This window comes from Papaver somniferum, chromosome 8, assembly GCF_003573695.1.
Source record: "Papaver somniferum cultivar HN1 chromosome 8, ASM357369v1, whole genome shotgun sequence".
Classification (NCBI taxonomy): domain Eukaryota; kingdom Viridiplantae; phylum Streptophyta; class Magnoliopsida; order Ranunculales; family Papaveraceae; genus Papaver; species Papaver somniferum.
The window spans coordinates 101,591,345-101,613,061 of NC_039365.1; the positions used below are offsets into that span (position 1 = coordinate 101,591,345).

General features: G+C 36.7%; 3 protein-coding genes across 6 annotated transcripts; 1 reads left to right on the forward strand and 2 right to left on the reverse strand.

The window, feature by feature from the left end:
- Nucleotides 1-397: 397 nt before the first annotated feature.
- LOC113302324 (4'-phosphopantetheinyl transferase HetI-like) lies at nucleotides 398-3,956 on the reverse strand. Its single transcript, XM_026551234.1, has 3 exons — nucleotides 3,772-3,956; nucleotides 3,346-3,401; nucleotides 398-2,216 (listed from the first exon to the last, which is right to left on the reverse strand). Exon 3 carries the CDS (start codon nucleotides 2,104-2,106, stop codon nucleotides 1,135-1,137), a length of 972 nt encoding a protein of 323 aa, XP_026407019.1. The 5' UTR covers nucleotides 2,107-2,216; nucleotides 3,346-3,401; nucleotides 3,772-3,956; the 3' UTR covers nucleotides 398-1,134.
- Nucleotides 3,957-5,371: 1,415 nt separating this feature from the next.
- Nucleotides 5,372-20,000, reverse strand: LOC113302326 (WASH complex subunit 5-like). 4 transcript variants are annotated; one of them, XR_003336780.1, is made up of 31 exons: nucleotides 19,734-20,000; nucleotides 18,839-19,649; nucleotides 18,267-18,410; nucleotides 17,990-18,088; nucleotides 17,783-17,908; nucleotides 17,429-17,491; nucleotides 16,945-17,037; nucleotides 16,678-16,788; nucleotides 16,184-16,347; nucleotides 15,713-15,791; nucleotides 15,303-15,404; nucleotides 14,983-15,039; nucleotides 14,829-14,873; nucleotides 14,593-14,683; nucleotides 14,259-14,341; nucleotides 14,014-14,088; nucleotides 13,815-13,908; nucleotides 13,582-13,654; nucleotides 13,159-13,218; nucleotides 12,878-12,930; nucleotides 12,666-12,754; nucleotides 12,315-12,413; nucleotides 12,047-12,157; nucleotides 11,808-11,885; nucleotides 11,563-11,724; nucleotides 11,086-11,166; nucleotides 10,584-10,646; nucleotides 10,378-10,464; nucleotides 9,991-10,109; nucleotides 5,885-5,942; nucleotides 5,372-5,712 (listed from the first exon to the last, which is right to left on the reverse strand). XR_003336780.1 is itself a non-coding variant. In XM_026551237.1 (30 exons), exons 1-29 carry the CDS (start codon nucleotides 19,934-19,936, stop codon nucleotides 9,999-10,001), a joined length of 3,507 nt encoding a protein of 1,168 aa, XP_026407022.1. In that variant the 5' UTR covers nucleotides 19,937-20,000; the 3' UTR covers nucleotides 9,540-9,743; nucleotides 9,991-9,998. The 4 variants fall into 4 exon arrangements, 2 of the variants coding, with proteins under 2 accessions (XP_026407022.1, XP_026407021.1); XR_003336782.1 differs by lacking the exon at nucleotides 12,878-12,930 and having other exon boundaries at nucleotides 12,666-12,759; nucleotides 19,734-19,998; XM_026551237.1 differs by lacking the exons at nucleotides 5,372-5,712; nucleotides 5,885-5,942 and adding an exon at nucleotides 9,540-9,743.
- LOC113302325 (probable disease resistance protein At4g27220) lies at nucleotides 5,694-9,831 on the forward strand. Its single transcript, XM_026551235.1, has 2 exons — nucleotides 5,694-9,390; nucleotides 9,517-9,831. The coding sequence occupies exons 1-2, from the start codon at nucleotides 5,866-5,868 to the stop codon at nucleotides 9,523-9,525; spliced, it is 3,534 nt and encodes a 1,177-aa protein (XP_026407020.1). The 5' UTR covers nucleotides 5,694-5,865; the 3' UTR covers nucleotides 9,526-9,831.
- Nucleotides 20,001-21,717: the final 1,717 nt, after the last annotated feature.

Sequence of the window (21,717 nt, forward strand, 5' to 3'; positions counted from 1 at the left end):
GACACTAGTTAATATACTGCGGTTGAGCAGGTCAAAAGTTCGACTTCATGTGCAGTAAAATGTTTTCTTTTTCTTCTCCTCGAATGGAATTTGGTGCTCAAGATAAAATCTTTTCAAGTTTCTAACCAACCAAATGTTAATGGTTCCAAAGGCACAAACATATGCACTATCCCCAACAAGGTGTTAGTTGGTCATCAGCTTGTATGAAACCAAGAACTGTTTCGACCGAGATGCTTTGGAGTCTTTAGATCAATGAGCTTGATTATGTATCTGAATTTCAAGTTATATAATTATATATATATATATATCTATATATATCTGTTGCTTTGATTTGATCCTGTGATCTAAAGGTTTTTGTTGTCAACCAGAGAAATCAAAAACGAACTGTAAAACGATCTGGCACAGAGAAAGAATAACTAGATATCAAGCTGAACTCCCCAAGCTATTATTTGACATCATAATCAAGAGAACATTAAAAAAACTAAAAGTGTATAAACTGTATGCCTGAATCAGCTGCACCAAGTTCTTCTTCCACGTCTGTCTGTGCATTATGGAATTTCTCAATTCCCTAAAATTTCCTAAAATTTGTGCATCATGCCTGCACAAAACCCATAAAGAACTCACGTAAGTCATGCCTGCACAAAACCCATAAAAAAACTCACGTAAGTCGCAACAATCAATCACTTCACTCCATCACTGAGTTCCACCACCAATTGCTTTCAGTTTCCCTAGAATTACGCCTGCCTGCTCCTTGCTTCATTATAACCAGCGACTTTTCCCCTAGTTCCTCAACCTCCTTCGATCCTAGACCAGTAAATGCTTTAGCCTCATCCAAAACCTTGATCTTGGAGGCCGCATCAAATTTCTCAAGCTTCACATCAAATGTTGTTCTCTGCTTTAGACGAACCAGCAGAAGCCCCGCCCAAACAACCAGGGCACTGTACCTTCCGACTCAATTTGTTGCATCTTAGGACATTGTAGCTCGTCTCTCAGTAGAGCTGGATCAACCTGTCGAGTTCTTCAGGAGGTAAGACAGCCATAGGTTTAACAAGCTGCACGATCTTGTCAGACAGTGGGGATCTAGGGCCATATGAAGCTGGGTAAATGTTTTTCGATGTTTCTAAACCTCCAGCTCTAGGTCAGTCCACTGAGAGCTACAACCGAATCAGATCCAGAAACACATTCATCTTCTACGAACGGGATGGTCCTCCAGACCTTCAATTTCAGTGGGTGATTCTCTTCGCCTTCAGTCGTCTTGTTGTTTCCTACGCAAATGGCTGCATAGTGTGATCTTGCCAGTTCAAATAGTCCAAACTGCCAATTAGTTTTGACGTCCTCCGAAGCGTTGAGAGGTTCAACAACTATTTTAAAATCCTCGGAGTGAGAATCCAGGGTAACATGTAAGCCGGATTTAGGTTTCTGTCTGAATTGGATGGCAAAAGTCTTGAAAGGTGAAGCCGAGAAACCCCTGCCCAGTGCTTTGACATATGCTTCCTTAAGTGTCCACAATTTGATAAACTCATGCCGTTGAACCTCGGGATCCACAATTGCATGCAAGCGTTCCACTTCATGAGGTGAGAAATAACGTCGAGCAAAAGACATGGTACTATTTTTTGTCTTCCTTTGCTTCTCTTCGACATCAATTCCTATAGGCATATCTACAGTTACACCACAGGCTATCAAAGATGATGAATGTGAGATGTTAAAATGCAAGGATGGTGGGTTCCACTGTTCATCATGCTCCCATTCTACCTCTGGCTTCCCAAAATTGTTCTTCTGGAACTTCAATAAATTCGGACTGACTTGTGTATCTGTATATCTTGCAAGAGTAGTGCGCACCAGAGCACGAGCTAGCAAGGATCCTTTCTGAAGTCTGTCTCCTTGCATCTGTAAAACAGTTTTCTTTTCACATGGTGATAATAGCTTCATATACTGATTTTGGAGGGATGCATCCTTTACTTCATCAGGTATAACGTACCAAAGATGGGTTTCCCTTCGAGAAGGAAGTGGTACCGAAACCAAAGGTGATGATGACGAACAAAAGAGCTTCCTCGCGAAACAATCCGTCTGCATCGACATACTCCTTCTACAGAATAATGCAATCATGTGTATCTACAGTACACCGGGTGCTCCTCACGATCATGGGTTATGACAATTGAATGTGCGTCTCTCTGTCTCTACCAAGAGTTTGAGAACTCCCTTGAAATTTGATAATCCTGAAAAATGAAGGGTATTTTTTCAATTCCCTCGTATTAAAAACACCAATATTTGGTAACCGGATCAAAATGAAAAGAACGGAGATCACAATGCTAGATATCCATTTTTCTCTTGTAATGAAAACACCAATATTTGGTAATCGGATCAAAATGAAAAGAACGGAGATCACAATGCTAGATATCCATGTTTCTCTTGTAAGGTAGTCTACTAGTATAGAGTAGGCAGAAACCCAATAGACAAACACTAACAAAATGCAAGGATTGAAAGAAAGAAATTAAACAAAATGCACTAGGGCAAAAACATAATTGGGATAAAGAATGAGATTGACACAGCTAGCTGCCTTAGCGAATTTGATTTATAAGGGGGAAACTAATGTCTCTAATGCCAACAAATACTCATCATATTATGCTTACCGAAATACGAGCTGACTCATCCAAGATCTGAATTCTTTTATCGATAAAAGAATCATATGCCAACAAATACGAAACATGAGGAATTGATAAATGCATTTCAAATAAACAAAGCACAAAATAGATGATGATGATGATGATGATATCCATATCAAATCATGAAACAACTAAATTGACTTGATACATACATGAGTACATAACAGAACTCAATTCAAATAAACAAAGCATATAGATTTTACTTTTAAAGTACCATTAAGTGTCAAGAAGGTAAAAGAGTTTCACCGCAGTCGTGTTATTTTCAAAAGAAAATTCAACTATCAAGAATACTCTCAATCCTCCAAGTTATCTTACATCAAAGTACACTATATACTAATCTACGTCCAGATAGAACTAGCAGTATTTTGACACTGATCAAGTAGGTCAAACGATCAAATCTTTATATATTTAACACTGATATGACTTCCATACTACCCTCTGCACACTAAGCAATTCCATACTACCCTCAACCCACGAAGCAATTATGTTAGCACAATACTTGATAAAAATTAAACCTACTCATAAAACTCTTACACACAAACCCATAAAATTGAAAGAAGAAACTTAAAACTCTGCTGGGCATTCCAGTGGTTGAAATTCTGAATCATCATCAACATTCTAAGCTGAGATTCCAGTAACTCAAATTCTGAAAGAAACAAATGATAGAAACGAAGAAGATTACCGGTTGACAAATCAATCACTCTGGTATTGAGCTTTGGACCTTATCTCTTGTACTACCTGCAAAATACAGAAATCAAGTAGTTTGGTTCAAAATTTGTATTAACCCACCACACTTGAATCATACCCAGAAAATTACAGACGCAAAAAACGCACAGAGTATCTAAATGTCAATTTATTTATGTTTCTAATGTTGGTGAAAACAGGAGACATTCAATGTTCAGACAAGTTCCGTGAAAACTAAAAACAAAAAAAAACAAATTTCACAATTAAGCCTAGTTAACCAAAATTAAACAATTGAAACTAACAAAACTCGCACCCAATCATGAAAACCCCCAAAAAATTTCCCCAATTTATGAAAGCTTTATATATATTCTAATAAAACAGACCAAAAATTGAAGAAGAAGATGGGGAGGGACATAAAATATACCTAATTGGAGCGAAAAGTTCCCTGATTTTGCCCAAATTTGATGAAGATCCTTCCATCATAAGTCTCCTGTGGTTGTTGTGATTGTGACTTTCCAGAAGAAGATGAAGAAGATACTGCTGGTAGTGGGGATGGCCGCGTCAGTGGCGTGGGGTAAGAAAGAAGAAGAAGAGAAGGGTGGTGGTGGCTGCTGGTGTTCCCCTGAAAGAAAAGAGGATGTTTTCATATTACCAACGGAGGAGGATTAATCCTGCATCAACGGCTAGGATTAATCGTAGATATATCTGTCGATTATATTTATCTGGCCGGCGACCGGCTTATTAACCAATCTATAATTGATCACATCCGTTGTATGTATCGATTAGGTGTTTCTGATCAAACCGATGCCATAGTTAGGGGTGTAAATTCGGGCAGGCCATGCCGCCCGGTCCAAAAACTAAGACAGGTCGGGCAGGTCAGGCTTAATATTTGTGAGCCCGTAAAAAAATTTAGGCCGGACAGATCGGGTAAAAGTAGATAACTTGTTATCCAAAGTTTGTCCAAAACCCGCTTTTTATACGGGCAGGCCAGATTGGACCGGACAAGCCATTATTTTGAAAATATATTTTTGTTAAAAAAGTTTAAATTTTCAAATGGATGGTATTAAATTTATTTATTTTTAATACAATATTCTTTTCTTTCTAACATTGCATATCATAAGTGATAGTATTATCTTATATTTAAATTACAATGACAAATTCTTATTTTAGCCTATAATAAATAATTAACTAGAGTACAATAAACTTTTTAAATAAGAAAATATATTACCATTAATGTTTTCAAAAGGTTAATTATAAATAAAAACAACTATATATTTTATTTTTCTAGATACACAATTGACAATTATAAAATGGTAACTTTTAAGTCTTTTTAAGAGGATAGTAAATGATTGATGACATAAAGAAGGCTTTCAGGCCGGGTATCAGGTCGGGCATCATAATTAATTGCAAAGCCCGCCCAATAAATTAATCCAAACCAGGCCAGGCGGCTCGTGACGGGACATAACAGGCTTTGGGCTACTTCGGGTACAGGCATGCTCAAGCGGGTGGCTGAGTATTTTCGGGTATTATTTACACCCCTAGCCATATAGTGTAGAAAAACGTAAAAAGGGTCCTAGTTTTTCCTCAATCGGACATTTCTTGGACTCTTCCTAGTATTTTCTGCCATATAATTTTTCCTTGATGTCAGACTACACATCATTTTCGTACCACCATCATCCTCTCAATGTCATGTACCTAAAGACTTTTCTCAAATCATTTGCTTAACCGGCAAGATTATTGATTCATTTCCCCTTCTTCAGCTCTGAGGCTTTGATTAAGTCAAAGGAATCAGAATTTGATTGTTGATCAGTGAGATTATTTTTATCTGCAGCGCTAGGAACTTCCCAAGCAAATAAGAATAGTGCAAGTATAGCAGTAGAATCCATTTGCAACCGTAGAACGGTGATGACGACAAGGATAGTGATCTGACTGAATGAAAAATAAATCAGCAGTAGGGCCATCTCTATGTTGGTAGATCCCACAAGGTAGTGTTTTTTTGTATGAAACTTCAAAAGATGTCAAAATTGTCAACACCGAATTCTTAATTCGAAATACTAACTGCATGATAGTAGCAGGAAATTCTGAAGTAGCACCACTTGTCAAACTATCAAAAAAACCTGAAGATTGTTAACCTAATCGAGTAAACTTTGGAAGAAAAATCAAAACAACACCGCGAAGAAAACCAAACAAAGTACAAACAGCAAGCAACTGAACCATTATCCAAAATTGATCAAGGGTGTATTCATATATTCATTTAAACCATCTAGCTAACCAAAACAGCCTCAGTCTTCTGCTCGTCCTTGATGCAGCACAGACTAAATTGCACATCACCCAGTCTTTTGCTAGTTCTTGATCTTTTTCGAATCTGAGAAAGCACACAGCAGTAGATCAAAAGCGTTATTTCTTAAATTCATCCGCCTTTTAAGACCATCCAAGCACTCAAAGAACAAAATATCTAGAGATTATTTACAGAACTACAGTATATTCATTTATTATTTCATCTAATCTAAAACTGCAAATGGAGAGTCTGATTGGACCTGTGGTGGAAGTTTTTACGTCACTGGCGATTACTCCAAGCATACGTCAAATTGGCTACTGCATTCATCACAAGAAGAACATGGAAAAGTTTAAGATAAAAATGGAAGACCTGAACAACATGAAAACAGATATACAAACTAGAGTCATTGCAGCTGAGAAGAATCTAGAATCAATCAGAAAAGTCATTAAAGCCTGGCTGAGAAGGGTGGACAAGGAAATTATCCAGGATGAGACAACAATAGGATTAATGAAATTACTTAATGGTGAGGATGCAGAAATTTTCAATCACAATCAGTGTTGCTGTTCTAGTCACAGTCGCCGTAAAATTGGCAGAGCAGCCGAAAAGAAGATAGAAACAATTGATGAGTTCTTAAATGAAGCAAAAAGCTTCTCCTATGATGTTTCACATCATTCTCCTCCAGATGTTAAGCCATTTACGCCAAAAGGTACTGAAGATATTGCTGATCTCGCATCAAGAGAGTCTACCATGAACCAAGTCATGACAGCACTGAAGGATGAAGGAACCTACTCAGTCGGGATATACGGAATGGGCGGAGTGGGCAAGACGACGCTAGTGAATCACATACGCAAAGAAGTGAAGAAACAGAAACTTTTTAATATAGTTATAATGACAACCGTTACACACAACCCTGACTTGAAAAGGATTCAAGATGAAATTGCACAGAAACTGGGTTTGCTACGACTTCGACAATTGGATGATACATCCACCAGAGCCGCACTACTATCAGAGCGACTGAAGCAAGAGAAAAGGATTCTCGTGATTTTTGATGATGTCTGGACTAACGATCTAGATATATTGGCTGATGTGGGTATCCCTTATGGGAAAAACCACCACAAAGTATGCAAAGTTGTAATCACCACAAGAAGCCTTGAAGTATGTAATTCGCTGTTAAGTCCAAAAAATATCGAAGTCGGAGTCTTAACAGAAGAAGACTCATGGCTTCTGTTCAAGAAAAGCGCTGGTAACATGGACGATTCTTCCGCTCTACAAAGAGTGGCTGAAGAGATTGTTAAAGAATGTGGTGGTTTGCCTTTAGCACTTGTTACACTTGGTAGGGCATTGAGGAACAAGGACAAGCTTGTGTGGGATGATACCGTTCTTCAACTAAGAAGTTCGAACTTCACTTATATAAATGGAATGAATTCCAAAGTTTTTTCCTCGATAAGGCTGAGTTATGATCACCTGGGAAACGAAATAATAAAAAGATGCTTCCTATTTTGTAGCTTATTTCATGAAGACTGCCAAATAAACGTTGATAAATTGATGATATATGTTATGAGCGATCAGACTATAATGGAAGATCTTGAGACTATAAAGCAGGTGAGGGGTAGACTGCAAACAGTGCTGGACAAACTTATAGCTTCATGTTTGTTGCTATTAGATGCAAAGAAACATGATGGTACTATATATACTGTGAAGATGCATGACATTGTTCGAAGTGTGACCATAAAAATTGCATCAGAAGAGGACAATGGATTTTTCGTACTGGCAGATGTGGGTTTGAAAGACTGGCCAGAAAGGAGACTGTTGTCTGCTGCTAAATGCTTGCGACTGTCACTTATGGAGAATAAAATCAGTGCCCTACCAGACAACCCTGACCTCCCTCATCTCTTAAGCTTGTCACTGGAAAAGAATCGCTCATTGCAGAAGATCCCAGATAATTTTTTCCAAAGCATGATAGCTCTCGTCGCTCTTGACTTAAGCCATACCGGTATTTCTTCGTTACCTTCATCACTTTCTTTCCTTGTGAACCTCCTGTCGCTTCATTTAGATTGTTGCAACTTTTACAATAATCACACAAGTTTATCTGTAATTGGAAAACTGAAGAAACTTGAAATACTAAGTTCCGTAAACTGCTATATAATAAGATTGCCTGAAGAAATAGGGGGCTTGTCAAATCTGAAGTCATTAAATCTATCAGAGAATCACGAGCTTACCATTCCACCAAATGTGATACCAAGATTATCTCACTTGGAGGAACTGTACATGAAAGGAAGCTCGTGTCAGTGGGAAGTTGGGCAAACACGAAATGGAAGTAATGCTAGTCTAGATGAGATCACATCCTTGACTTGCTTGAACACTCTCCACCTGGATGCACGTAACAACAAAATGGTAAGCTTGTCCATATCCATGGGATGTAGCTGGCCTAGCAACAGGGACTATGTACCATATTATTGCAATATTTCATTGCACTTCGATTGTTATCTTTCGACATCAAAACTGTTTTACAACTCAATCAAAGTACTGTTGGCAAGATTAGATAATCTAATGCTGGTAAGTTGTACTGGCCCAAGTAGTATGGGGCAACTTGTTACAGATGTTGGCTTTCCTCATATGGCGTCTCTTTTTGTGGGAGAATGTCATCAAATGGAATACCTAGTGAGCATGGAGAAGAACCCAGTAATTATGTTCAGTGCACTAGAAAAACTATATTTGCATTCGCTGAGTAATTTGAAATCGATTCTTCATGGCTCAACGCCATCAGGATTCTTCAACAAGTTAAACCTATTGCAACTGCAGAAATGCAAAGAGTTGGATAGCATCTTTCACTCTGATGTATTTGTGAAGCTAAAGAATCTAAGAGTACTCCGAGTGGAAGAATGTCGCAAGTTGAAAGAAGTATTCTGCTTGGAAGTTGTTGATAGAAGAAGCCTTGACGAGGATGCACATGTTGTCACTTATCCTAGGTTAGAAGAAATGTATTTGATAGAACTTCCAGAGCTCACGACTATATGGAAAGGGGTATGTCCAGCTGAAAGCCTCCAAATGCTAAAAGTATTGGAAGTGGAGGCATGTTATGAGCTGAAACATCTCTTCTCTGCAGCAATGTTACTTTCACTTCGAAAGTTGGAGAAGCTCAAGATTTCTAGATGCAGTGGCATGGTGACAATTGTAGAATCATTAAAGCATGATGAACAAGACTTGGCGTTACTGGATATAGACAAAGATTCAAGTCAGATCCCTCCTCACTACCTCCGTGATACTTGTCAGACACCTGATGAAACAGTCTTCCCTAACCTCAGGGAACTCATTGTGGATAGGTGCCACAGCATGGAGCATCTCTTAACTATCAGACTGTTACTGGTTCATGGAGGTCTACCAAAACTAATTTTTTTTTGTGTGAGCTATTGCAACCAAATGGAGGTTATATTTTATGAAGATGGCTATAAGAAGACAGGTGGCATAACAAATGCAGATGTGCCACTATCTCACTTAACGCAGCTTCATCTAGTTCGGCTACCAAAGCTTTCAACTTTTCAGCAGCCAGAGGAGAAGTCAAGGATTTTGGTTTGGCCAACTTTAGAAGTTCTGAAAGTTGACAGGTGTAAGAATCTTAAAAGACTCCCATTGAGTAATCACAACAATATCCCACCTAAACTGAAAGTGATTCTTGGAGATAGTCAAGGATGGTTTGATGAAGAGCTCCAATGGGACGAAGATAACGATAAAAGTTTGAAGGCTCGCCTACAACCCCTATTCAAGGTAAATATCGTTCACTCCTTATAAGAAATTCATGCATACACTATTTTTTTTAGAGTTTTAGTTGTTTATTTGGTTGATAGATCATCATATTTACATTCTACCAAATATTGTTTCTTCTTTTTGCAGGTATACTAAATGATACACGCAGAAGATAAAGGTTCATTTGATAACAAAGCACCAGAAATAACAGCACCAGATGAGCTGGTCCCAACTCTTAAATGATAGTGTGTACTCCTATGTTTTGTTTATTTATAGAAATTATACATAACTTCTGTAATATTAATGAATACCAGGTACATAAGGTGTACCCGCCGAAGTCACAAAGCATTTGTTTCTTTGATTTGATGCTTCTCCTGTTGTACGATAGATATTTGTGACTTACAGTTAAAATGATTCCCTTTTCATGTAAAGTTAAAACCAATAATAAACAATGTTTACTACCGTTCTGCTGTTTGAATATTTATGGTCTAACTATAGAACACTCCTTTGAAACAGTGGTTAGACCACAAACTATGGTTCATTAGACCTGGTTTTCTTTTTTCCAATTCTGTACACAATAAAATAGAACAATTTAATCAAGAAAAGGATGTAACTACTCACAGGTATGCTTAAACTTGAAGAACGGCAATCAGCGATGGAGGTATACATGAATCTACCACGTCCTTGGGTATCTCCATATGCTTACAGAAAAACATCATCCATAATATTGATTTCAAGGCCTGAAAAAATCGGTGCTAACATTATTAATCAATAATCATGGAAATGAAGTGCATCCAAAGAACTCAAATATGGCTATGAGGATATATCACCATGAACAAACGGAAAAAATCTTAAGAGATTGCTCTTTTTTCTAAGTCGTTTTCTAGTAAAGGACATGTGACTGGGCCATTCTGACCAAAGTAATAAAACCCAGGAAACCAAGAGGTACTTCCATGATTCATATAATTTGCCCTGAAATTGGGTTCATGTGATTCTAAATATACGAACCTCTGATGTCGGGTCAGGAGCTCCTTTCAGATGTTCATGATTCTCCCCACATGTTTCCGTGGTTATCCGCACATATTGACCCATGTACTGCACATAATATGAACCATTACTTTCTAGTCTCAAAGATAATATTTTTTATTAGCTGAACCTATACCTGTGATAAAATATTGAGGAAGGTGACTTGTCTAGCAGAAGAAGAAACATACCTGAACATACTCCATCAGATAGGAGGGATGAAACTGCCTGAGGAACGTTCCGAGACCGATGACCTAAAAGCGAAGCAAGTACTCATAAGCAATAGAATCCACAAAAAACTCTTAATCACGAGTATCATTAACTTTGCCTGAGCAAAACAACTAATAAGAAGGCAATTTAAGAATAAATATGAGAACCTGACATCGCGCACAGGACCTTGATGAACTAGTTCCTACCTATCGAAGGGGCAAACGTAACAACCTAAAAGTGGCTTGTGTAAATTGAATCAGGGTAATTTAGTCAAGTGAGCATTTTTATCTAAGCCAAGGACCACATTTCCAATGTTGACGACAAACCAAAATGCAGAATCCATCACACACTCGATATAAGAAAAATTCAAATATTGCACGGTGACTTGAATGTGTTAGCAACACTGCCATGTACACTTTAGTCGATAAAGTTTATAGGTTGAACAACCAGAAAAGAGAATCATCAATATAATATTAAACTTACTACAGGAGAAAAATCGAGTGAGACCGTCTTCAAATGACTTGTTAGAGTACCCAAGTGAGTATTCAGCACGTACCGCGGCAACTGCAAACAGAGAAAATAAGTGGAATTGATGGTGAGAAGTTGAAAGATAATGCATATAGAAAATATTATCTAGGACCAGTAACCAGGTCATAAATAAAAATTTTAAAAAAACTGACATCACACATGTTGAAAATTTCAGCTTCAAAAGTACATTTCAAGCAGATATCTTAAGTTGACAGTATTCCATTACGGATTTATAAAGAATAACCATCAATTTGCTTCCAAGAGGTGGTCCACCAGCACACGTTCACAATACTACTATCATAAATGCCAGACTGGTTTACCCAGATTCCAATACTAGTAAGGTCCAAATTGCGAATGACTATGTTGTACTACTATGTGTCTACCATATTCAGATAACTGAATTCATGCCAGAAGGGAAGATAATGAGGTTACCTGTGAGATTGTTACCATGGACGCACATCTACCCAGAAAATGAGGGGGGTCTTCGATAAGGTACGTTGTCCGAAGAGGGACGCAAAAGCCACAAAGGGCTCCCTGCTTGCTCAACTCGTGAAGAAAATGTTCTGTTGTTGCACAATTCTCCTTGTCATTGCCCTGTTTTACTTGCAATTAAAGTCAATGAACTGGAAATGCTCATATACGTAGATTTGTCCACTCTAGCTTTTTCACCAACTTACCATCAACATCTTGTCCCTTTGAGAGGAAACTACAGTAAATATACCATCAAGAGCTGGACACACAGCCCGTGCTTTAACCTTTTAAAAGAAAATTGGATTATCAGCAAAAATGGATATTGCAGAAGAGGGAACTCAGAGGTCTTCGTCACAAACTCTGGTACTTCCTACAATAATTACTGCCTACAAACTAATCTAACACACAGTCCACTGAATATTAGCATATGTTTCTACTTAATTACCTTACATGCAGAGTTAAGCTTTAAGTTGATCAGACATCGCAGTATTTGCAGTTGGCCAATACAAGCCAAAGATTCAACCCATGGCTCCCATGACATGCCCGGCAACTTAGCCTAAACCACAGAAAGACTTCCTATATCAGCTATAAAAATTTCATTAAAGCATTGTTACAAAATCAGAGGATTTTCACTAATAGTAGATATATCAAATTAAAAGAAAAAAATACAATGAATAACTTTATGCAGGAATCAAAAATCAGCAATTTCATACCATTAACTGATAAGAAGACCATCTCAATAAAGGTAGAGATGATGGAGGACCTAAAGCAGTATTCAACATTTCTATCTGTTCCAAGCATCTTGCATCCATCTGCATGCAATCATTCACTAACTTGAGGACTCAGAAGAGAAGAGTTCTATACGGTATCATAATTGTGCTGATCTTCTTGTTTATGTTTAGTTGGCAATGTGCAGAACAATAATATGTTTCAATCTCTTCAAAATATTGAAACAATTATCTTCCACATTCTCATCACTATTACTAGCGGTTCCAGATAAATTGACTCTCACTTTATTCACATAAGATTTGAGGACATTTCAAGTTAATTCTTATAATTCTCACCAGAATTTTCAAACCCTTGAATGCAAGCTTCAAGTTCTCCGTGATAATTTTAACTAATAAAGAATCCAAGCTGGCCATTCCAACAGGTCCTACACTGAAGAAACACAATCTTTTCTCAAAGAGAAACATATTTTTCTGGATTTGTTAAAATAAATGAGTGCTAATTTATCTTCTGAACAGAAGTATATTTAAGCCTAAGTGTCAACACTGACCACAAACTAGAGAAGACCAAGAAGGGAAATCTCCTCGACCATAAAAAGAAGTCCTAACAAGATTGCACTTTGTCAGAAGGGTTGAACCTTTTCGTCTTTGGTGTTGATATAATACAAGTGAAACAACAAATCAAATTAGTTCAAATGGAACTCATGTCAGCTCAGCATACCATGATCACTAGTCGTGATGGCTACTAAACTATGGTGATCTAAGATTCCCAGATTTTGACCTTATATATCAAACATCAAAGTTGAAAGCTAGAGAAAAATTGCAGTTATACCATGATTCCAATAGCTCAAAGAAACGCAAGCCCAGTAATTCACATCCTTCTGCATCAAACCTGAAGTCAAAGATCCATAATAAAGTGAATCAACAAGCAAAAATTTCTTCAAATATCCACAACAAAGTGAATCAACTGGCCAAAATTTCTTTAGTATGGTAACAAGGTACAATTCTTTTCAGGCATCCAGCAACCCTGTAGCTACAAATTTAACAAGCCTACAGGGAAATCCAAGAACTCTCTGGAAAGTTAGCTGGACCCGAATGTAACAGAGGTATTACAGCACACTGGCATTTTTCAATTTTTTATTGACAGGAGCATACTCAGACTTTCTAACAAATAAGCTGTTAGGGAAATTCACCAAAAAAAAAAAAAAAGTTTATTGAAGGTATGCTGTCTCCAAAAATAGAGATGGAAACTCACCAACCACTCATAGGCTCTATATACATCGATAGAGAAGGCTTTGTTAGCTTCAGGATTTGGCTCAGTAGATCGCCTGCAAACATTAAGAAGGGTTCCAAGTCGACAAGACAAAGTTAGTTAGACTTTTTACATGGACAACAAAAATATGCCCACTTTTAATGTTGCAGACTCAGATCATTTGAATTCAGTCCAACATTTAAGCTTTAAACGGCTGCATCAAACAGAATTTTTACCTAAAAATGTCTGTGCATTTGAGAACTCGTTCATTTCTACAGGCACAATGACAGCTGAATTTTTCTCTCGTCGACTTACAAAATCATCATATTCCTTGAGTAATAAAAAGCGAAAATAAACTTCAATAAGTAGTCATTTTTCAATTAGAAACGTCAAACCAAGGAATAAACTACAAATTTATAATAAGTCCCAACTCACTTTCTGAGCAGAGTGCTTCAAAAAGCAGGAAAACTCTTCCTCCCAAAGACGAGTTCCTTGTATATCCATTAGATCCTAAAGATAATAGAACACAATACTTAATCCGATTAGCACTTGAGACTCATGAAGCGTGATAACCATAAAAGGGAAGTGGTTCCTACTAACAGAATGTACAGATAGAAAAATTCAAACATTATATCAAGAGTTGAGGAACATTAGAAACACAGTTTAAGAAAAATTATGACCTGAAGGCACTCCATGACATGCAATTGTGAAAGAAAATATGTTGTTAATTTCTGCAAGTTCTTTTCCAATTCTTCCAGTCCACCTGTAGAAAGTCATGGCAACACTTAAAGCTTAAGTAAGGATAAGGACGCCAAAATCTCTTCACTTCAACAAATATCAGATAGATTATAAGAATAACAATTTATAACCAATTTTTTTAAATGCTTGGCTTTCAAGTTAACAAAATCAATTGGAATATGGGAAAGAATCATGATATCACAATCCTGTAGAGGTACCAAATATAAGCATGAGTCCAAGTAAGTACTCTATCTAGCTGAAGAAGAAATGCAATACCATTACGATACACAAGGAAGGACTTTGACGCCTCCTTAAATCTTTTGAAAAGCTCCTTCCGGAGTTTGTCCTCTATCCAGTTTTTCACACTCTGGATTGCAAAATAATAACGGGAAGACATGTAAGAGGAACAAAATGAATTACAGAGAAAAGTAATAAGGAAGAAACTAGGATATAGATTAAGAAACAGTGGTCAGAGGACAAAAGCAGAACGAAGACGCCTCAGAGGAATATACCAGGTCCATGAGCCCAAAGGGAGCTCCAGAGATTCTTTTTATTCCCTGCATCGACATTAGCAGAGTTCAGATAAAGAAGAATCAATGGAATATGTGTGTTTGTGTCGTTTTTTGTCGATAGAATTTTCCACATAAACCATATGTCAACCCAGACCTGAGAGATTATGGATATTTGAGCAAGTGCCTTTGTTAAATGATACTGCGAACCTGGCTACAGCACCAGAAATATATATAAGCTTTCTGAGGGTAATTAATAGGATATAAAAAATCATAATGATAAAGACTTGCCACAAAATCAACAAAATGGACTATCCATTAGATCTAACATTCTCTATTGCCATTAACCAGCATATTCTGGGTACAAGCATCACAATCTCATTGGAACTACAATTCTACATTTGTAACCAATTTGACAGTAGTAATCTGTTGGGATAAAAGCACATCTCACATTTTTTACAAGTTCTTACTTCTTACCTTTTGAAAATTCTGAACATTATCTGTTCCTATTCGTCTTTCTAGGCAGTTCGGACGTAGCGTAGAAACTACATCATCACTAAGTATTGTAAACAGCATTACCTACAAGGAGAAAAACAGTAAGACAACAAGATGCTCATGCCACAGGAGAAACTGAATAGAAAATACAAAGTATTCATAGTTGAATTCAGTAACATTATTTTACACATGTAATCCTTTAAAAATTCTTTCCTAATACTTGAAAAAAATAATCCTTTTATTCCGAAACCACTGTGGAAGTTTTCCACAAAACCATTTACCGAAATTATACTAAATGAAACAACAAGAAAATAACACCGATTGGGAGAAAAAAGAAAAAAAAAACATTATACTTGTTAGTGCTTGGCGTTAAAGATTAGTAGATTACTCACCGGTATGATCTCTAATATAGCAGTTATATGCGCCACATACTCAGAGGAGTAGTAAGCAGAGACAAATGGAAGGTCAGGACTGCATATAAGCATGAAAAGATTAAACAGTCAGGAAGATAGGACGTGCACCATGCAAATTAGGTAACAAGTACAAAAAAATAGAAATAGAAAATTAGAGAAAACTTTTTATCACAGTACTAGCACAAATGAAAAGTTAAAAAACGGTTACAAGCTTTGTTCTACACAATTCACCATTCTCTGAAGTTCACAACAGGCTACAAGAGAGCCGACTACGAAGTAACTACAGATGAATTTTAATCTAACAGAACTGAGTTTCATTTTAAACTCTTAGCACACCCCACTATCCACTTCGCGTAACCCAAACCTTAATATTTAGAAAGAGCGAAAGGAAACAATACACTAAATAACTACAAAATAGTAACAATGAGTGTTAGAACCAGCAAACTCAACCTTTGGTTTTGTGAAAGTCGGATAATGGGTGCATCCACCATTGGTCGAAATTTGAGAAATAAACAACGCAAATTGAGAACCAAGGATGAATCTTGTTTGATTTTCTTGTGCAATCTACGAGTAAATTTGTCCAGAAACCCCCACAAGTAGACAGCATCTGTAATCTGCATGCATAGTTAAATCATTTCTTAAAAGAGATATGTCGAGTATAATTTGAAAGACGTAATTAACAGCCGAGAATTAAAAGAATTGCAAACTGCATAAATAGAAGATGTTCTAAAACTTGATCACCATCATCCATATAATAAATAACTTTTTAGTTTTTACCAAGTTCATTTGACAGATAATCCTATTTCACCATTCAATTCTGCCTAGAGCAACATCCTCCTATGGTTACAAACTTGGACAACTACAGGATTGAAGTTCTGGTGACAAGTTTCCACACAGTTTTGAAGTCGTATATGAAAAATAATTATTTAAAAGCTTTACAATACCACGGATAAGGTCGTGACTGTTTCATCTTGTAAATTGAGAGCTTGGAGCATATTCTGCAAGTACTTCTGTACGACAGATATCCGCTCCTTGATTTGCAAACATTCTTTAAGCTGAAGAATTTGAAGGAAAAAAAAAACTGAATGGTTAGAATAGGCACGTACACACATACAAAAAGAGAAAAGGAAAACAGGGTATGTTTTTAGCAGAGTTTAATTTATAAAATTACAAGGATCTGCTATTAGAAACCTCCACTATAAAAAAAATACCTCGTCAAGTTGTTCGATTTCTCTTACAGAAGATATCATGTGATACAATTTCTTGCCAGAATTAACAATGTCCTTATAGTCCAATGAATAAACCTGCCCAGATCGAAAAAACTTAGTCAGAGATCACAGAAGTCGTAATATCCCAAGTTAGATAGATACTACAATATGTGCGGCACTGGATGACATCTGCTAATCTGGATGAAGCAAATAAGCAATTAACATAATCACATGCCAAAGTGAAATTTTCTCTTTTGAACCCATAATTTTTATTTTCATTTTTTGTAATACAAAGTTCCCATCATCAGAAAATCAATCTAGTACGAAATTTAGACAGTCGTCAGGCAGAAAAGAAAACTAATATATGTGCAATCTGGTGACGAGGAAATGACCAGAAAAGGGAGAAAACGAAAACAACAATTCACGTAAACAGAACTGTATATCTCTACCTGGTGAATACTTAGTAGGTACATGCCAGACCACTTACTTGTTTTGAGAGATTCTTAAACACATCCATCAACTTTCCATCTTCTATCTTTCGCGACAAAGTCTGCAAGATAGTTGATAAGAAGGTCAGATAGTGAATTAATAAACAGACAAAATCCCACAAAGATATGGTTGTCGCTTCAACAATGAAAATACATGTATTTACAACTCAACCTCTATCGGCATATGTGCTGCCAAGAAAATCATCGAGACTAATAACTTTGAAAAAAAAAAAAGCCTAGAAATGGTCAAAATTAAGAAAGAAACTCAAGTATGCTCACAGGTAAAATATGATTCACAGGAGGGAAGAAAATGAGACTGGCGAATAAGATAACGAATGTAAGCTCATACGTACTTGAGTTCCAAAGAGATACTCAGATAACTGTCGGATAGAATCGGAAGTGCGTCCTTTGTTCTCTTCCCACAGAGTTCTTCTGCTCTCAATAAGCTCGGTATACAGTTGTTTTAACTCAAATTCAACCTGAAACATGCATTTCTGTGATATGAATACATTGGACAAACAAAAATACAAGGTGCTATACTTACAAGTGACAACAATTACTTGGGACGTCTTCAGTAGAAATGATAAAAGAGCGTCTTCCTCGATCTGATGAGAAGTTCCAGCAGACACTGCTATCTCCTTTGTTTTCTTGTCAGCCGACTACAAGTAGTAGAAATAGGAAACACTTACTGATAACCATATACAGCACATTCAGGAGAAGTGGATAAATTCAACGCCTAATATTTCAATTTCTCTCAGCAAACTAAAGAGGTAAGAAAAGCAAATTAAATGAGTGGATCAAAAGAAGATGACAATTATTTAGTTTCAGGAAGCTTACAGATCTATGGAGCAAAAGCCACCTCAGGGAAACGTTGCAGTTTCTAAGCAAAGAGAAAAGCAACTGGGAGTCACTTAACAAGGCATCTGAGCTTTTCATACCACTTAAGTGAACTGAACATAGCTCGGACATGAGGTCTTTAACCTGCAATACTAACGTATATCCACGATACATCACCATCATGAATAAGATTTTTCTAAATGAAGAATTCTAAATGAAGAATAAAAAATATTAAGCTTGGTGAAGTTATTTGGGAACAGAATCTGATTTTGAACTTGTTTATTATCTAGCGCAGAAACTTTTAAATGCACATTTCATTTTCATAAGATTTTGGGAAGTTTGGTATATGTTGGCATTTAATAATTATGCTTAGTTACTTCCTCAAAACTCTATAGGGTTGTTCCTGTAACTCAGTTATTTTACAAAAATGTCTAATCATGTTCCATATTGTTGTTTAGTGGTTATTTGGCAATTTTGGAATTGTTTAAGCCTAAAATGAATGGCGATATACAGCTATGTAAGGCAGACTAAATAGAAACAAACGAGAACTATCCTCCAGTAATAAAACAAACCTTCACATAATGAAGCTGGCTCTGATCCCCAATATACGACGGCAGAAGAAACGATGAAAGTGATGATTTTGCTCCTTCATACACATCCCAAGACAATGACAAATCCACAGTAAAATGCATAAATATTGGAACTACCAGTGAATCTTTAAAGAATCGATCTACAATTTCTCGCATTGCAACCCCATCATGAAGCGTCTCTACCGAATAAAACAACATAACATACATATATCCAGCCTGAGATGCCAATGCCACAGAGCGGTGTTCGCTATCAGGGTAGTACCTTACACGGTTGTACAAATCACAGTACTTTAAGCAACTAATAACACGACCCACAACTTGTTTCGGAAAAGCAAATCTGATAAAAAACTCTTCAGGCTTCTGAACTGACACCATCACAGAAGATTCAACTGGACGAAATGCAGTCACCGTATGAACACGACAAAGTGAACAAATGACTTCTAAATTACCAACACTGAAAGAACGTTTATGGCGCAGATAAGCAACAAGCAATTTCTCTCTTAAATATCCACTCATATGATGTTCCATAAGTAATAACAAACATCCAAACAATGCTAATGATTCTGTAATCAACTGTCGTCCTAACTCATCCTCCAATGCAACATTTAGTAAAGTATCATTACCTTCTTGTAAGTATTCAAAGAGTTGTTGATGGTAAACTACAATTCCATTCACCAATAGAAAGAATCTTTGCATGTACTCGGAACAAGATTCTCGAAGCTCGTCTTCGAGTTCTTCCAATTTCTTATTCCCATCAATTTTTGCTTCAAATTCACTAGGTGAATCAAAGTACCTGATTATCAGAAAAATAGTAAGTAAAATTTCAAGAAAGAAAAACGAAATAAATAGGCGAAACCCTAGAAACTTAGTGATTAACCTGAGATCAAACAGTATCGGATCATATCGAGCATCGAGGAAATGAGGAGGAATGCGAGTAGATAAGAGTAAGAATTGTGAAATGAGGGTTTCAACTGTACAAGTGAAGTTTAGAAGCTCTGGAAAGGAAGTAGTTTCTTCTTCGCCGCATCTCTTCATATTTGATGATGTCGATGCTGAACTAACTTCTTCATTATCATCCATTTTCGTTCCAGCACTGATTAATTCATCATCACAGTCTTTAAACCTAAAATGCTGAAAATAAAGGAAACTATCGTTATTGGGCCGGTCCCTGTGAAGATAGCAAACTGGTTAGTTTGCCAGTTTTGCACCCATGGACTTGAAGGCTGTTTTTAGGCATATCCGCATAGGTAAATCTTTCTAGGCATACAAATCAATAGTCTCGTCTTGGGTGATCTTATAAGGGGTACCATATGGGTAGTTCAATTACCTATATACTCTTAATACAAAAATCTAAAATCAATTTTCTAAAAATTCAAAATCAGTTTCCCTTAACATCTTTTCTTCTTCCTCCTCTAGCCGAACTCTTCCCCTCCCGCGAAAAAAAAATATTCATCACCGTGATTAATTGTCGATTCGTAAAAATTTGATCGTCGATTAAACTCAACTACATAATGATTCGTACAAAGAAAAGCAGGGACTAGGCAAACCAAATCATCTTCTAATCCATTAATTGAAGAAGAAGAAGAAGAAGAACCAATTGAAAATGAAGGTTAGAAACTGAAAATCAACCACCAATTGAACCAGAAATTGAACCAACTGCATCTCCAACTCCGGAAATGAGGATAAGAAAGTAAGTTTTACAAACCCAATTTCCTATTTGTTGTTTTTCATCGATTAAATGACTGTTACGGTGTTGGGTTCGACTCAAAATTGAGTTGCGTTTTTAGCTGAACTGTTCTTCACAAAAGCTTCTTGTAAGTGTATATGAACAGTTCGGCATGAAATTTCAAGACGAACCTAGTCACAGATAGAGATGCATAGGGGTTCGGCGTATTCGATAATCATAATATGTGTCGAACCTAGCACATTTACGAGGTTCGGCTATTACGATATTCGCATTATGTGCCGAACCAATATAAAATTCTTACCCCAACAATTATCAGGAATATAAATGATCAGGTTCGGCTTATATAATACTTATGTAAATAGCCGAACCATGTACTACCAAAAGGTTCGGCGCTTACGATTTTCTCAATATAAGTCGAACCTCACATAATTTTTCTTCCAGATCATATAGGATTAGGTTCAGCTCATTATGACATTTTTAAACAAGCCGAACTATGGGCTACCAAGTGGGTTCGTCTCATAATAATAACACTTTCAGTTTGCCGAACTCTTCATTAGTTGTCAATATCCAGGTGGGTTCGACTGATATATTAAGCGGAACATATTCCAGACTCGCCGAACCTTAGTGAAAAAACACAAACTTTTTATGATTTTAAGCTATAAAAGTGAGATTAAACATAAAATAGAAGTGTACCCTCCTCATCCATTGAATCAAATACAAGCTTTTTTCTCATTCCTTCTCCAAAAAAATCTAACTTTTTTTTCTTACTCAAAAATTTTCATCAACACAAATTTATAACTAAATAATCTTAAAACTAATCACTAATCACTAATCAGAATTATTTTAACTAATCATTAGTATTAACACTAATCCTAAAAGGGCAGATTTGCTATTAAAAAAAAAATTTGGTTAAGGGGCTTCTGATTTTGCTATTCACAACCCTTTTTTGTCTTTATTCAGTATGCCCTGAAAGTTTTACGTATGCCTAAAAACAGCCTTCATGGGCTTAGGGATGAGCATTTTACCCGTAATTTGTGTACTTAACCGGGACCAACCGTATTTTTGCGGGTGGATGTCCGGACCGTCCGCTAATGGGTTGGACACGAATGAGATTTTTGAAATCTAGCGGATTAAAGATTGGATCCGGATGCAACCTTGAAAATCCGTTGGACAT